Genomic DNA, 16,887 nt, shown 5'->3' with positions numbered 1-16,887 from the left:
GCTAAAGTCCAGAGGCCAGTGCCCTGGGAACACGTTCTAAGCTAGTTCTGTCCAACAGAACTTTTTGCAGTGATGGAAATGTTTTATCTGCAGTGCTTAATCGGGTAGCCACGAGCCTCAAGTGGCCACAGTGGCTATCCCGCACTTGCGTGTGTGGCTAGTGCTACTGAGGAATCTGGTTCATTTAAATCTAAATAGCCACACAAGGCTTCGTGGCTACCCCCTGGGTCTCTTCGCTCTGCCCCAGCGATGGCCCCTTTTGGCCAAACACAGCTTCAGGCAAATTTTTTCCATTTGCAAGTCCCAACTAAACAAAGAGAAGTGCCTTCCCCTGGAATCAAACTAGAATCTAAAACAGCAGCCCAAGCCTCTCCAAGACTGCAGAGTGAGACAGGGTATCAGAGACCCAGTAGTGCGGCAGCGGGAGGGGAAGAGGAGGGAAAGAGAGAAGCCAAGAGGAGGGAGGGGCCAGCAGCGAGGCCCAGCAAGCCCTCAGAGTGGACCAAACCTCAGATTCTTAAATATAGATGTATTTTTTTCGTCTCTGGACACACATCAATCACACCTCTTCTGCCCTCCCAACTTGCAAAGCAAGTGCATCAGACACAGCACAGCACGCGTGAAGGGCCCCTCCCTTTCACCAAAGCTGGGGGGCAGGACACAGCTTAAGGATGGAAGAGCCTCGAGGTAAATATGAAAGTTCTAGAACCAAGTGGGTTCCATTCTAGACCGGGGAAAGGGACCGGGAAGCAGCACAGTGGTGAGGTTCCAGATTCGGCAGCCGGGACCTAGCACCCAGTGGTTTTACGGTGGGCCTAGGGGTCGGAGGTTGTGGCAGGGAAAGCCGGCCCCTTCAGTCCTCAGCAAGGGGATCCCCTGGAGAGCACGGGAATCTCAAGATAGAGGGGAGAGCTCAGACTCTCAGGGAAGGAGGTACAGGGTCTGGTTCAAAAAAGGCCAGAAAGGCATCTAGACCAAGACTGCATGTTCTCCAATAGGAATGAGAAGCCAAGTGGTTCTGTACCACCCCCCACCTCCCATTGGCCAAAATATGGAGAAAAAGGAGAGCAGGAGTGGGGGGGCCCTCCAGGCAGAGCCAGACACCCCAACAAGGGCTAAGATCCGAGTAAGGACGCGAGTGCCCTGGTCTGGAGCCCGAGTTCTGGAGTTGAAATGGAGGACCTTCTGGATTCAGTTAAGTCCCTGAAAGTGCCCCAGCTGTGGACTGGATTGCCCCATTAACAGGGACACCACATGGTTTCCAGAGCTTGGTGGCCCCCGGGCCACAGCTGAGCATGGCATCTTCGGTGTGCTGGAAAATCAGCAAGCCACAAGGGCTCCAGGAGCCTCCTGCCTGTATGACAACAGACCAGGTTTCCTAAAACCCCTGGCACCAGGGCAGGGTAACGGCAGGTGCCCAGCCCTCCCGGGGAGGGAGGAGGCCCAGGCCAGGCCCGAAGGGCTCCGGGGCACAGTGTATGCATTCTGGAACCCAGGAAAGGCACGGCGTTGTGATTCCGGAGTGTCGCGGATTCCCAGAGAGGAGCCAGAAGGGCTGGAGTGTACGGCGGAGGGGACGGGGCTGTGGACCCCAAGGCGGCTTCGGGATGCGGAGTGGGGTTTCGGAACAGTGCCATTCTGCGTCCGCCCTCTGGACGAGGGAGGCAGGATGGGCGGGGAGTGTGGGGCGGCGGGACTCAGTTGCGCTCCTCGCCCAGGGAGCTGGCGGGGCTGAGGGGCTCGCTGGGAGTGCTGATTGAGCTGGAGGGCGCTGTGTCCACGGAGCCGCGCTTGCTCCCGCTGGTGGAAGAGGCGCAGGAGGCGCGGCGCGGCCACTCGGGGGCGCGGATGTTGCGCCGGTCCTTGGCGGCCTCCTCTTCCTCATCGTAGCGCTCCCCGTCCACGTCGGGCGGCCCGTCCCGGGGCTCCTCCTCGTCCTCGCTCTGGTGAGGGCTTGAGTGTCGCGACAGCGAGGGCGATGGCGGCACGGAGGCCGGCCGAGGGTAGCGGTAGCCCTGGGTCTGCGTTATGGGGGTGTGGGCACAAACCCGGAGTGAGCAGGTGGGGTGTGGGAGGGCCCGACAGCTTGCCCCGGGGCCTTCCCACTCCCGGAAGGACGCGCACCCACCCCAGCCCTCTTAGCTCCGGGCCCATCAGAGAGATCGGGGTCCACTCACCGCGTCAGCCTCGTGGGGCTCATAGGTGAAGTGTTCTGGAAAGGCCTTGGCCAGCGCCATGTGGCGCGCGGACATATAGTACTTGGGGAAAAGAAAGGGAGGGAGCGTCATTAGAAGGGAACCAGACACCGCCCCCAGCAGAGGTAGAAGGTGGCGAACCCTAGCCCACACTCTTTAGGCAGAGGAGCACCTTCTGGCACCTTCCAGTCGGCCCCTATACCAATGATCTTTCTGGCTCCACCCCTGAAGCAGATAAGCAGAGCTGTGAATGGACAGTCTCTGAGCCACGCCCCCATTCACAGGGGCAGAGGTCTTAGGTCAGGTACCTCTTTGGCCACGCACTTCATGCAAGTGAGGTAACGCTGGCCAATGCGGTCTACCAGCAAAAGATGGTTAATTTCTTAAAGGGAGCGCAACTGTTTCGCGTAGGGGACCCCTGGCCCCCTGGCGCCAGCCTTGGAAGCTGAGAAATCAGAGACCGGAAGAAGGCAGTTATACCCGGCCTAGGTATTTCCAGTCTAGAAGGTCTGAGAGGCGCTCCGTGCGGTTTCTCTGGATGATGCGCTGCCGCCGGCTCTGCTGGCAGAAGCTGTAGAGGAAGGAGGTGAGCTGCGAGCAGGAATCATCCAGGCTGCGGAACCGCCGGTCCAGAATGTAGATGCCTGTGGGGGCCAGGACGGGGCAGGGCTCAGAAATCAGACTAAGGAAACCTTCATTCTCCCGGGGATTCTGTGGCACCAGGACCCCTCTCCCCATCCCGGGGCCCAGGAGCCCTTCCCTTCCCCCACCCGGGATCCAAGAGTCTCGGCTCTCGGTCTGGGCGCTGACCGTAAGCTGAGGGGTCTGCAATGTGTTCCTCCATGAAGCAGCCGAAGCCGGAGAGGTTGGTGGAGATACTGGGGATGCCCATAACCGTGCACTCAGCTGCGGGAAGGAGTGAGAAAGGTCTACTTAAGCGTTCCCCTTTGGCGCTTTGAAATCGCAATAGACGCCCCAACAGCGCCATCTACTGACAACTTGAGCAAATCACTGAGCCCACAAAACCAGAACGTGAGTGCGTTTGATCATAGTCTGTTTCTCAGAGGGGAGGCTAAGAGGCTCAGAAAAGGGAATTCACTCGTCCCAGGGGTTCAGAATGAGGACAAATCTAGAGCTAGGTGATAGGATGTAAATTATTAAGTATGTACTCGTCGCCAATGTCTACCATTTTACTCCATTCTCACAACCTGTAAGATACTTTCTTGTGCCAGACGTAGTTTTGACAGGAAACAAGAAAAATTCTCATCACTGCCTCACTGAATACCTTAAACAAGCCTGAAAAATGGTTCACGTAGTTTATTACAATTCTCAGGTAGGGGCGCCTGGGTGGCTCAGTCCGCTGAGCGTCCGACTTCGGCTCAGGTCATGATCTGGCGTTCGTGGGTTCGAGCCCTGTGACGGGCTCTGTGCTGACAGCTCAGAGCCTGGAGCCTGCTTTCAATTCTGTATCTTTCTCTGTCTGTCCCTCCTCCACTTGCACTCTGCCTCTCTCTCTCTCTCTCTCTCTCTCAAAAATAAACATGAAAAAATTAAAAAAAAATAATTCTCACGTAAGTGTTCCGAAAAACCTCCATAACCTGCAAACACGGGCACCAAATATAACAGGGCTTCATGAGAAAAAGAGGGTTGGGGCCAAGCACACAAAACCTACGCATCACTGTAACCATGGCCGAAATGAAACTGGCAAAATCATTACCCCAAATATTATGCAAGCACAATTTAAAAGGTTTGTTCAATTGCGCATAAATTAAGAAATACTATGGGGGCGCCTGGGTGGCTGAGTCGGTTAAGCATCCGACTCTTGAGTTCGGCTCAGGTCACGATCTCATCGTTCCTGGGATTGAGTCCTGTGTCAGGCTCTGCTCTGACAGTATGGAGCCTGCTTGGGATTCTCTCCCTCCCTCCCTCCCTCCCACGCTCATGCTGTCTCTGTCTCTCTTAAAATAAATAAATGTAAAAAATATAATAATAATAAAGGGAGCCAACGCCTTCGTAAAAGAGGACGGTGGAGCGAATGGGCGCTGGGGACACCTCTGAGAGACTTGGCCCCATTCAGTCGTGTTGGTAACTACGTATTCAGCTGTTGATATCGGCGGGGGGGGGGCAATCAGCAAACTGGGGGAAATCACGTGTGACCTGTGACCTCAGCCCTCTAGTTACACATCACACAAGCGACCGTGTCACAAAAACACATGTTGCAGGCCAACAGACTGTGGCCATCGTCCCTGTTTGGCAAAGGAGAGCCTGGGGCACAGAGCGGGCAAGTGCCGTGCCCGGGGTTGGTGCCCCATGTGACCAGGAGCCGACCACCATGCTGCACTCACCCGGCGTGTAGCCCCAAGGCTCATAGTAGGAGGGGAAGACCCCAAGGTGGCAGCCACGGACAAATTCCTCATAATCCACGGGGAGCAGGGGGCTCGTGGAGGAGAGGAACTCTGGGTGGAAAATCACCTAGCAGTGAAAAAGAAGAGCTCAGCCCAAACTCCCTGAGATCCCAGAGGGGCCCAGAGAGGGCGAAAAGCCTGTCTAAAGTCACACAAGTCAGCGGTAGGACAAAGCATTGAATCCAAGTCTGTCCGCTTAAAGTGCTAAGGTCCTTTCTAAACATAGCGATCCCTTAATAAACCAGGGGAGACGGGGGACGTGAGGCCCAGCTCCCCCTACCTCCACCCCACCCCTCCATGCTTGACCCAGCCTGGCCATTGCCCTCACCTTGACCCTGTCAGCACTACTATTGAAGAGTCCGATTCGACGGATGGTGGTCAGGATAGGATCCGAGGAGTCGTCCAGCATATTGTGGGTGCACACAGGGGGGAAAGACTGTCGCTGCAGGGGCCACAAGAGGGATGGGGGTCAGAGAAGGGACAGAGGGCTCCCTCATTCCCTGTGAGCCATGCTGACCCGGGAGGAGGTCACAATTCCCACCAGGTTGTGGGGACACAAGCCCAAGAGGTTAGAAGCTGTAGATATCTGGGGCGCCTGGGTGGCTCAGTAGGTGGAATGGCCGACTCTTGATTTCGGCTCCGGTCATGATCTCACAGTTGGTTCGTGAGTTCGAGCCCCGAGTTGGGTCTCCACTGTCAGTGCAGAGCCTGCCTGGGATTCTCTGTCTCTGGCCCTCCCTTGCTTGCGCTCTCACTCTCTCTCTCAAAATAACTAAATAAACTTAAAAAAAAAAAAAAAAAAAAAAAAAAGAGGAGTCATAGATATCCTCCTTGGCTCTCTCTGTAAAGGCTCACTTTTCTCTTTGAACACCATGAGCTGAGGGGGACCTGGGTGACTCAGTCGGTTAAGTGTCCGACTTCGGCTCAGGTCATGATCTCACGGTTCATGGGCTCGAGCCCCATGTCGGGTTCTGGGCTGACAGCCAGACAGCCCTCCCTCTCTCTCAAAAATAAATAAACATAAAAAATAACCAACTAAACAAAAAAAAAAAAAAACCATGAGCTGAAGAGAAACTACAATTCCCATTTGTCTTTGAGGCAAAGCCAGCGTTAACCTGCCTCCCCTGACTACCAGGAGTTGTAGTTATTGGGTTCTGTACTCTGGGCTCCATCATCAAAGAAACCCAAAGGAACTAAAATTCCCCCAAGTCAATGGGGGGCAGAGACGTTGTCAATATGGCAGCAAGCTTCAGGGGCTGCTGGAAGTTGTAGTTTTCTTATGAAAAGCCTGTCTTGCCTTCTTTCCAAGTTCCCTTTACTCTCCATCCTGTAATTCCCTCCACTTCCGCTCCCACCCAAGGCCCAGAGAAACCACAATTCCCAAGAGTGACTGGAGGGGCGAGAGCTAGGAAATCCCATGGGCTGCTGGGATATGTAGTTATTTGTAACTCTTCCATCTCATTAAAAGTTCTACTCGCCTTCAGTCAGCTCCAGGGGCTCAAGAAACTACAACTCCCAGCAGCCCCGTGGCAATGCATACACATCCTCAGTGAGGCTGACTGCCTTAGGGACTATTAGAAATTGTAATCTGGGGTCACAGCGTGGTGGCTCAGTCAGTTAAGCATCTCTTTATTTTGGCACTTTATTATGATCTCACGGCTTCTGGGTTCGAGCCCCATGTCAGGCCCCGCGCTGACATGTCAGGATCCCATGTCAGGATCCCCTCTCTCCCTCTCTCTCTGCCCCTCCCCTACACTCTCTCTCAAAATAAATACATAAACTTAAAAAAAGAAAAACAGAAATTGTAGTTTGGCCCAAAGCACATCACACCTCATTTGTGCAGCGTGGGTACCTAGGTTTCCATTCGCCGGGAAGTGGCTTACCCACCCTGACCACAGGTACCAAAGATTCCTGACCCCAGAGAATCAAAGAACTCTCCCTCCCAGGAGCCTCTGGGGCAAGGGAAGCATGACTGAAGCAGGGGCTGCTGGGACTTGTAGTCCTCATTTTGTCATTGCCACATTCTTCTAAGGCTTCCCATCCACCGAATTCCATTAACCTCCGGAATCTAAAGAAGCTACAACTCCCAGGAATGTTTGGGGACTAAGACACACAGCCTGTGGGATAAGAAAAACAGCGGTTGCTGAGAGTTTTCAATGCTCTTCAGGTAACGGCTAGTGTTTTAGCTAAAACCTTCTGGCTCTAATGAGTATGAAACTAGTCAGCAGCAAGACCCAGGGACAGCGGGGACTTGTAATTCTCCTTCTGTGGGCTTTGTTGACTTCCTAAAGTTCTCTTTCATCTTTTGACCCCGGTGGCTCAACGAAATTACAAATTAAAAAAAAAAAGTACAACTCCTAGCAGCCCCTGTAGCAGAATAAGCCACTGGGGGGCGCCTGGGGGGGGCGGGGCTCAGTCTGTTAAGCATCCAGCTTCAGCTCGGGTCACGATCTTAGAGCTGGTGGGTTCGAGCCCAGTGTAGTCGGGCTCTGGGCTGACAGCTCAGAGCCTGGAGCCTGCTTCGGATTCTGTCTCCCTCTCTCTCTGCCCCTCCCCCTCCCCCGCTCTGTCTCTCTTTCTCTCTCCCTCAAAAATAAACAAGGCTTAAAAAAAAATCAATTGATTCCCTGATAAGGGTGCCGGTAACGCGGAGCCCCCAGCAATCTCTGGGGTCAGAGCTAACACGGCAAGCTGCCCCCGGGGCGGGTGCTGGGCATCGCCATGTCTCTGTTCGGGGGCCCAGACCATACCTGCGTGGCAAAGATAGCTCTCTTCATCATAGTGAAGTCCTCCTTGTCCAGCATCTTGTTCATGTCCGGGAGGCTCCCCCTGCAAGGTGACAGGGTATGCATCTGGGAATGGGTGATCAGTGGAGTCAGGGCCCAGGAGGATGCGGGGCTGGGGGTGGGACACTCACACCAGCAAGGACTCGTAAAGCTTCCTTCCGAACTTCTCTTTCACGGTGTTGGCCGTATCCCTAGAAGGGGCAGAGACACAGCATCACATATATGCCACCTGCCATTTATTGTCAGCTGCTACACCGAGGTCTGAGCGGAGAGGCCCTGGGGATTTGGAGCTGGAGGACGGGGACCTGGGAAACAGGCCCTGAAAGGCTCGAATCCCCTGTGCCCCTCATCAGCTGTGTGGCGGGGGACAGGTGGCCTTCCCTCTCTGACTTTGGTGACTCATCTCTCAGACGGGGATAAAAATAGAACCAATCTCAGAGGTCTGCAGGGAAAACTTGATGAAGTCACGACAAACAACGCACAGTGCCTGGCACACAGCAAACCTTCCAGAAATGTCAGCTATTATTAGGCTGTGCACTAGTCCTGGTGGTGGCCATGCTAAGCCCCATGTTATAAAAAGGGAAAATGATGTTCTGAGAGAGGAAATTTTATGTGCACAAGTGAAGCTAGCAACTAGTGACACCCTGCAGCCTCAATGACATTCCTCTAATCCTAATCTTCTCATAGCTCTGGCCTCATTTTCTACCCCATCTCCCTTAAGCGCCCTGCTCCAGCCGCACTGGTCTCCCTGTGGTTTCTCAGACATACCTCAGGGCCTTTGCATCTGTGTTCCTCTGCCTGAAATGCTATTCCCCAGATACACACAGGGCTCCCTCCCTCATTTCTTCTACTGGTCTCTACCCAATGGCAACTTTCTCAGTGTGGCCTGTCCTGACCATTCCATGTCCTGTCTCGCATTCCAGTCCTGCTTTATTTTCTTGCCAGAGCACTTTCTTTTTGTTGTTGTTGTTGTTGTTTTAAAGAGTCTATTTTTAAGTGGTCATCTCTACACCCAACATGGGGCTCGAACTTACAACCCCCAGACCAAGAGCCACATGCTCTACCAACTGAGCCAACCAGGCACCCCAGAGCACTTTCTATAGAACTCTCTAGAATGTGAGCTCGGTGAGGGCAGGGATTTTATCGTCCTCGTTTACAGCTGCGTCCCCAGGGCCTGGAACAGCGCCTGGTCCACGGTAGGTGCTCAGTGACTAGCTGATGGCTAATGAATGGCTCTTGCAGATGAGGAAATTATCACAAAGCCACCAAGGGTCAGTGGCCCCAGTGGGACCTCGCCAGTTTGATGTCAGGGCCCTGGTTGTACGGTCACACTTGTCCTGTGTGCGACTCCTTACTGCCCCTGAGCTAGAGGCGTCTTAAGCAAGTGACTTCACTACGAGTTTTTGGGGGGGCAAACTGCTCATGTTCCAGATAACAAAACTGAGCCTCCCAAAGCACATGGCTGGGAGTGGGAACGGCAGGGATCCTGGGCCGAGGGCTGCTGACCAAAGCTGCTTGCGCACAGCTTGGCCTTTGAGGGTTTCCACGTTGAAATTGTTGGTCCGAGCCGGCATGATGAAGAAGGCCACCACTGTCTGCTCACTGCCGTTCACCTGGGCAGAGGAAAAGGCATGGGGTGGGGGGAGGGGGTCAGGATCACCCAAGAGAAGGCTGAAGCCACCTACCCTTTTCCACCCATCAAGACCACTACGGCCCTGCCATGCTCCTTCCCGTCAAGGAGAATTCGAGTTATCATCCCCACTGGGACTCTGGTCTTCTTTCTGGGTCTCTACACTTTCCTTTCACACACGGGTTTCCCTACTTCCCGCCCCCACCCTCCCCAGTTATGTGCTGATTTCCTTTTCCTCTTTTTGTCTTCTCAAAGCCCAGGCCTTACTCTGAGTAGATAGTTGAGCCGGGCCAAGGCCTCTAGGAAGACATCGGCCCCCTTGTTAGAGAACTCGTAGCGGCCGGCGATAAAGAAATACAAGGTCTTGTCCAAGTTGAAGTCCAGGTGCCTAAAAAAGCCAGAAGGCATGGTGGTGAAGCCACCTTGGGGAAGCCAAGGGTGGGGACCCGCTAGCCCTGGCCTTGAAACTACAAACCCCAGAAGCTACAGGGGCAACGAGCATCTTAGGCAGTACAGAGGCATCATGGGAGCTCCTGGGAGTTGAAGTTCTTTTCTCCCTAGATGGGGATCAATACTTGAATACTCCACCATTGTTCTGGCGCTCAGGAATGGAAGAGGCTGAGCCCCCAGCTATCCCATCTCTTACACTCATGAGTTGGGTTCCCAACCCCTTCCTCTCCCAAGACCTAGGTACCTGGTCCACGTACCCATAAAAATGGCCCCGCACAAACTCCTGGATTCGAGCCTTGCTCTGAGCATGGAGGTTCTGGAACTCATGCATGGCAGAGAACTTCTTCACATTCAGTCCATTGGGGGTCACGATATCTGGAATTTGTGGGGAGAAGGTCCATGTTCCGTATCTTCATCTATTCATACCCGCCAGTGTGGTTGAATGAATAAACAAAGGAAAGACTCCTTTCCTTTCACAATCTCTTGGTTTTAGAAGCTCCCTTGGTGGCCCCGCTACCCTGCCACTCAGACGCCTTCTTGCCCAAAGTCACTTGCTTACGTTCACAAGCACGACCACAACTCCCAGCAGCCCCTGCAAATGGCTAACCACACAGGGAAAATGCACCACCTTGGGGCTTCTGGGAGTTGTAGTTATTTTGTTTCCCCTATCCCATCCTATACTGGGGATGATTTAAACATCCCCATCCTGCTTCTCCCAGAATATACCCTCAACCTTCAAGCCTCTTTTAGGGTCCCGATCATTTCCTATCCTCCTTGAAATTAAAATACATCAATGAAAAATTGTAACCACCATCAGCTCCAGGAGTAGAAGGAGCTGGCTAGCCAAAGGCCTCCTGGGAATTGTGGTTCTCACAATACACCCATTGAGAATGGGTGCTATAACCCGAAAAGAATAACTGATTCCAGGGGTGCCTGGGTGGCTCAGTCGGTTGAGCATCCAACTTGGTTTGGGCTCATGTCATGATCTCACGGTTCACGGGATCGAGCCCCGCGTCGGGCTCTGCTTGGGATTCTCTCTCTCTCTGTCCCTCCCCCTGTTCATGCTCTCTCACTCTCCTTCTCTCTCAAAATAAATAAGTAAACTTAAAAAAAAAAAAAAAAGAATAGCGGATTCCAACACCACTCTTCTCAAAATCAAAACCCAGTGAAACTCCATTCCCTTTCAGAAGACCAGTAACTACATTAGCCGATAAGGTAACTTTACCATTTTGAAATGAATGTCAAAGGAACTACACCTCCCATTAGCCTCTAGGGCGTATAACCAGGCAGCTCCCTATTCAGGTCATCAACTTAGGGCCGGCTGGGGGGTGTAGTTCTTTGCTCTCTACAGTTAAAAAAAAAAAAAACAGTATCGGCCTTAGCACAGAACGCCTCATTCATGTCTAGGGACCCCAGCCTATTCCCTACCTGGTTTCCTCTTGAGCAGGTGCTGAGCCTCGATGGCAGTAATCTGGGACACAGTAGTAAAGATGTGAGCGCAGTGGGCCGCTGCCCGCTCCATGCAGTAGCGGTGATAGATTTGCCTCTCCCCTGCTTCCTTGTCCACATTGAACTGGGTGGGAAGGGAGGGCAGTCAGGTTAGAAGAACTGGGGAGAAGACTTTGGCGGTCCAGACTCCGGGGTCCCGGAGGTGGTTGGGGTTGGAAGCTGAACTCCTTTGTCAGAGGGAGGAGGGGGTGGAGGACTTGGACCCCTGGGTCACGGGAGAAGAGGAAGCTTGATCCCCCCGCCCCTGGGCTTCCCGGACAGCTTTGGGCCGTCCCGAACCACTCACAGCCCCCATCTGCCACACGTTCCCGGCTCACATTCTCCAGGTTGTTATAGAAGTCCACGGCACCGGCACACAGGTAGCGTCCCAGCAGTGTGGCGTGGGTGGTGAAGATTGTGGCCACGGGCAGCCGCCGGGCCCGGCACAGGCAGAGGCCAATGCCCGCCAACCACTCGTGGAAGTGTGCAACCACGTGTGGCTTCTCCTCGTTCTGGGCCAGGAACTATGGGGCAACAGGAAGAGGGCCACTGTGTCTCCATGTGTGTTGTGCAGACAACCAACAATCCCCAAGGTGGACAGGGAAGCAGGGGAGAGGTAAATCTATCATCATTCTTGCACAGAGTGGATGGTAGCCCACTGCAATTCCCCTAGAACAAGGAACTGTAAATCTCTGGGACGCCAGGCCAGCTGACCCCATCCTTCAAGGCTGATGGGAGCCGGGGGCGGTGGAGAGGTTGGCTCCACCTTCTAAGTGCCAGCAGGGCTGAAGTGGATGGTCTGAAGTTGTAGTGTCCCCAAGTCCTGGACGCAATTCCTGGAGAGGCTTTTGTCTCAATCAAGACTGGAGCTGCATCCAATACTGACTAAAGGACTACAACTCCCAGAATGCCCTAGGACTGGCCCATTCGTAAACTGGTTTCCCTGGGGCAGGAGATGTGAAGTTTCTTCAGCCTTTTAAAACCTAAAAGGGGGTCAGAACCAGGATCCGTGGTTCTCATATAGGCTGGAGACCCCCAACTGTCCAGGGCCCCCTCTGAGAGCTAAGTCCAGCCACTATCAGACTACAGAACTACAACTCCCAGAATGTCCTGGTGCAAGCCCTCTAACCCGGCCAGCACCCCCCAAAGCTAACAGTTCAAAATTTCTATACTGAGAAAATTAGAATGAATGAAGCTGGGGTTGGGAGTTTGAGCCTCTGGGTCCCTGGGTGTCTGTGTTCCCAAAGGTCAGAGCTAGAGCTTGGAAAAGGACCTACAATCCCAGAATGCCCTGGGAGAAGCCAGCCACCCCAAGGCCCCCCGGCCGGCCACCCTTTACTACCCCGCCCCCTCTGGCAGGGACTAATGGCCATCGTCAGTTGGGGCCCGGGTCAGGAGTGACATGGCGACCAGCAATGGGGCCTACCTCACCCAGGAACCAGGTGGTGAGGAAGCCAAAAAGGACGGCGTCGTTGGCCTCACGGTCGTACCAAGGCACCCCGATGTTGCAGGTGTCCCAGAGCTCCCCCTTCCAGCGCTCCAGGGCCCAGGCTGAGGCCCCCACGTCCAGGAGCACCACCAGGGGCCCCCCCTCGATCAGCCAGCGTCCGAAATACACCTGGGGGGCCCACAGGAAGACTCAGGCTTTTGGCCACACCTCCCTGGGCTCAGCCTCGGTGGCTCGCCCACCCGCAGGCAGCAGTCGGGGCTTAAAGCCTCAGTTCTTCCACCCTGTTCCGGTACCTGCTGCTAATTTCTCCCCCGCTGCCTTATTTCTCCACGTGCTGCTAGTTATTCCCACCACACTCTGTCAATCGCTGTTACATTTTCCCTGTGCCTCGCTTCCTTTCTAGCTTTGCGCAGTGGCGGTATCGTAGCCAATGAGGTTTATTAGAGGAGCGATTACTGCTAATTGAAAACCTTGCTGGGGCGCCTGGGTGGCGCAGTCGGTTAAGCGTCTGACTTCAGCCAGGTCACGATCTCGCAGTCCGGGAGTTCGAGCCCCGCATGAGGCTCTGGGCTGATGGCTCAGAGCCTGGAGCCTGTTTCCGATTCTGTGTCTCCCTCTCTCTCTGCCCCTCCCCCGTTCATGCTCTGTCTCTCTCTGTCCCAAAAATAAATAAACGTTGAAAAAAAAATTTTTTTTTAAAAAAAGAAAACCTTGCTTCCTTTCTACAACCGCTACCCTGGTTCCCAACCCACTGCCTCCTTTCTCTTACCTATAACCATGAATGTCACACGGTCCTGTCTCTGTGCCCCCCACTGCCTTGCTTTTCCACCCTTAGCATTTCTCCAACGTGCTGCCTTGTTTCTGTGTTTCCTGCCACTTCCGTCTTGCCAACCCGCCTGTTGCCTTCTCCCATTATTTCTTCCTTCTGCTGCTAATTCCTCCCACTGGCTGTTTCTTTTACTGTTCTCATTGCCACATTCTTCCACGCCCGCTGCCTTGCTTCTGACGCTTTCACTATAAATTTGTCACCTGCTGTCTCCTTCCTCTACCCTTAGGCCCATCTTTGGACTCTGCAGCTACCTTTCCAACACCAGCTGCTGTCTGCCCCACTGCCATGTTTCTAAACCTTGCTGCCACATCTCTCCGGGCGGCTGCTTTCCTCCTGAGAGGATGGCCTAGGTTCTGGGCCAGCTGCCACAGCCCTGTGCGGGCGGCAAGCAGTCCTGCGCCTCCCGGACCTGGTTTTGCCCAGCCTGGGGAGCCTGACTCTGATACCCCTCCCCCTCCCAGCTGTCATCTGCCCTTTTGCTGGGGGGGGGGGCGCTATTCTTAGGCCCCCAGCACGTGGGGAGCAGCTGCCATGGGGGAGGGCTGGGCTGATCTAGGGTTCCTTAGGGACATGGTCCCCGACCTCTCTGGACTCCAGACCCCACCCCAGACTAGAGGCTGTGAATGAATGAAGGAACCATGGTACTTCTTCCTCCCAGATCTGTCTGTCCTTCCACTCTGCTACGTCATGGCCTTTTCCGCCGGAGGTAGCTGCCTCTCAGTGCTCATCCGTCAGTCCTCAGCCGGGGCTCTGGGACTCTCCCTTCCTATCTTTAAGTCCCGGGTCTGCTCCTCTGAAACTCTGCCCCCTGTCTCTCTTCCACTCCATCGGTACTCTATCTTCCTCTCCCTTCTAGTTCCTTCTCCTGGAAATGTCAGGCTGCCTCTCTCGCTATTGCTGTAGCCCCTGGGGCTATCGCCACCTTTTGGAACACTCAATCTCTCTCCATCCATCTCTCTCCCTCGCTCGGCCGGTCCACCTCACTGCCGGCTTGGCTGTTGATGATAACGATGATGACGATGGCCGTGGTCACAAGAGCTCATACACAGTGCTAATTGAGGCCAGGAACCGGGCTGAGGACTTTATTAACTAACAATTAATCCTTTCCCCCAAAACGAACAAGGTAGATGCTATTAGTAGGTTTATTAGCCAAGGTCACACAGGCAGGAAGTGGAGAAGGTGATTTTGAACTTCAGGCTCCAGAACCCCCACTCTGGCACTCCTGCCTCACCCCAAGCCCATCTCCCCCCGGGTTCCACCTGGCTGTCTGTCTTTCTGTCTCGCTCTTTTTCTCTCTGTGGGTCTGAGGATCTTGGCCTCTGGGAGCCATCTCTCAGTCTGTCTTACGCACCTGCTGTCGGTCTGTCCGTTCACCAATGGCTTCAGCGTGGGGTTCACCCACCCACTTCATGGGGTCCTGCGTCTGTCTGTCTGTCAATCTTACCTCCTCTGTGTCTATCTGGGAAAGTTCTGGGTCATCCCATGTTTCTGTCCATGCCTCCCTCTCCCCGTGGGGCTACCCACCCTCTCCCCGCTGTCCCTTCTCCAGCTGCCGCTCCCACCCTGACTCTGGGCACCCACCTCCCCTCCCCTCGGCCAGGCCATGTCCCACCTTGCAGCCCTTGCTGTTCATGGAGTCCAACGTCCTCTTCAGGGCTGGGGTTGGGGGCTCGAGCAGTTCCACCTGGGTCCTCACGCCCTGCTCCGTGTACGGTCCCACCAGGTAGTAGTTGTCACCCCATTCATCCCCTGTCACTTTCGCCTTCGTCTGTAGCACCGTGTAGATGCCGCCCACTGTGGGCCCAAGTGCGTGAGGGCAGGCCCCAGCCGAGGTCCACGGGTCTGGGACCTGGGGCAGGGTAGGGGGCCATGGGAGGTACTGGGGCCCCACACCTCTGGCCTAGAAGGAGGAGGGGGCTGAGAGCCCACCCTTCTGAGTCAGAGAGATGATGGGATAGGAGTTCAAGGGCAGTACTCCTGGGTCTAAGGGAGAATGGGGCTGGGGTTGGGACTCAGGGGGAGAAAGGGGCTCAGGCTAAACTTCGGAGTCTGAGACATGAAAGGGCTAGGGACTCGGGCTCCTGGGTCTGAGGGAATTAGGGGCCGGGGTCCCAAGGATGACAGAAGCTGGCAAGGATCAGCAGGACTCAGGTCCCTGAGTTCCCAGCTTCTGGGAGCTGGGTTTATAATCTCAGTCAGGCTCTAGGTCAGGGTAGGGGAGAATCTCTCTCCATGGCCCGATTCAGCTTCCCACAGCTGCCCAAGAGAAGCCTGAATTGTCATTCCTTGCCCCCAGGGACTCTGCTGACCTGTCCCCCAGTTTCCTCTCCCCAACTGAGAACACACGTGCAGGGCCCCGCTGCTCTGCCCATAACTCCGCTCCAGACCCAGAAGTCTGGGCTCTCAGCCTCCTTACCTACTGGAACCTGGGCCCTGGGGATACATGGCTCCCAGTTCGAGGGCTGCTTGCCATGGGGTGAGACTCAGCCCCATTCTCTCCCAAGACTCAGCAAAGCAAAACCCCAGCTGGTTTTCCAAACCCAGAACTTTAGGACCTTCAGAGCCTGGGACGCAGAAATCTAGGTCCCCAGCCACTCCCATCCTAGGGCCCAGCCCCTGACCAACTTAGGACTTCCCAGGCTTCCCTCATTCCAGTACGCATGTGTCTGAGGCCGCAGGCTTCTGTACTCCTAGAAACAGAGCTCACACCCTTGACTCCTTCAGAGTCTAGGCATTCAGACCAACTCTCTCCCACCCTAAGATCTAAGAATTAGAGTCTGCAGCCCTTCCCATCTTTACTCGCAAGTGGCCAGCCCCCAAATTCTGCCACCACGACTCATGCATCCTATCTCCCTGTTGGCTCTCTCCCAGATCCAGAGTTTATATCCCCAGACTCTTCCCTGAGGGCCACAGGTCTGAAACCCAGCAAAACTTCCCTAGTTTTGCACTAGAAAGTGCCAACCCCCCATCTCCTTCCCGGTTCAGGACCCAGGTCTCTGGTCTCTGGGAAGCCTCCCTCGGGGACCTAGGAATCATTCATTTTGGCCCCCTCTTCCCTAGGACCCAGCAATTGGACTTCCAGCTTCCTTTCATCTTCACAGTCAGGCGACCCATCCCCACCCCGCCAGGGTACAGAAGACTTACCCCGGCCCTCCCCAAGGACACAGGAGTCATAGGTTCCTTGCCCAGAATCCAAGAGTATCATGCCAAGTAACTCCGTCCTCTAGGACTCGAGAGTTTCGCGCCCCCATCCCCGACTGCCCTCCTGGTCCAGGACCCATCGCCTGGCGTGCTCACCCTTGTTGGCCACCTCCCAGGCCACCTCGAAGAGCACTGTATTCTCCAGGTCGAATTCATCCTCCCAATCCTCCAGTCCTGGCAGTGAGGACATGGACAAAGTGCGGCTTAGAGGCATGGCCGACGCGTGAAGGGGGCTCCAGGGTCCACAGGTGGGGGCTCCCGAGGTGTCTGGGGAATGCAAAGGGCAGGGCGCGGGGCCAGGTAGCTGGTGCCCGACGGGAAGCTTGCAACGCCCTCGGCTTCCTATTGCACGACCGCACCCCCGCCCCAGAGGTCTGGGCCGTAGGCTGGAGGCGGCCGCAGCGTCACTGAGGCCGGCGGGGCCCCTGCAGTGAAATCTTGCGGCCGCCAGGC

At 55.0% G+C, this 16,887-nt stretch overlaps 1 protein-coding gene and 1 non-coding gene across 2 annotated transcripts; one reads left to right on the top strand and one right to left on the bottom strand.

Annotated features, from left to right (window-relative positions):
- Window positions 1-509: 509 nt before the first annotated feature.
- Window positions 510-16,861, bottom strand: GYS1 (glycogen synthase 1). Its single transcript, XM_045440606.1, has 16 exons — window positions 16,531-16,861; window positions 14,846-15,027; window positions 12,381-12,572; window positions 11,293-11,478; window positions 10,895-11,039; window positions 9,724-9,841; window positions 9,284-9,404; window positions 8,893-8,999; window positions 7,518-7,577; window positions 7,351-7,429; window positions 4,929-5,042; window positions 4,541-4,667; window positions 3,006-3,101; window positions 2,676-2,839; window positions 2,178-2,258; window positions 510-2,021 (listed from the first exon to the last, which is right to left on the bottom strand). Exons 1-16 carry the CDS (start codon window positions 16,646-16,648, stop codon window positions 1,698-1,700), a joined length of 2,214 nt encoding a protein of 737 aa, XP_045296562.1. The 5' UTR covers window positions 16,649-16,861; the 3' UTR covers window positions 510-1,697.
- Window positions 12,806-12,939, top strand: LOC123579505. The gene has a single exon (XR_006702807.1). It is a non-coding gene; the product is annotated as a U4 spliceosomal RNA (small nuclear RNA).
- Window positions 16,862-16,887: the final 26 nt, after the last annotated feature.

Source organism: Leopardus geoffroyi, chromosome E2 (assembly GCF_018350155.1).
Source record: "Leopardus geoffroyi isolate Oge1 chromosome E2, O.geoffroyi_Oge1_pat1.0, whole genome shotgun sequence".
Lineage (NCBI taxonomy): Eukaryota > Metazoa > Chordata > Mammalia > Carnivora > Felidae > Leopardus > Leopardus geoffroyi.
Note: the sequence above shows the minus strand (reverse complement) of the source record. Positions and strands in the feature narration are given on the sequence as shown.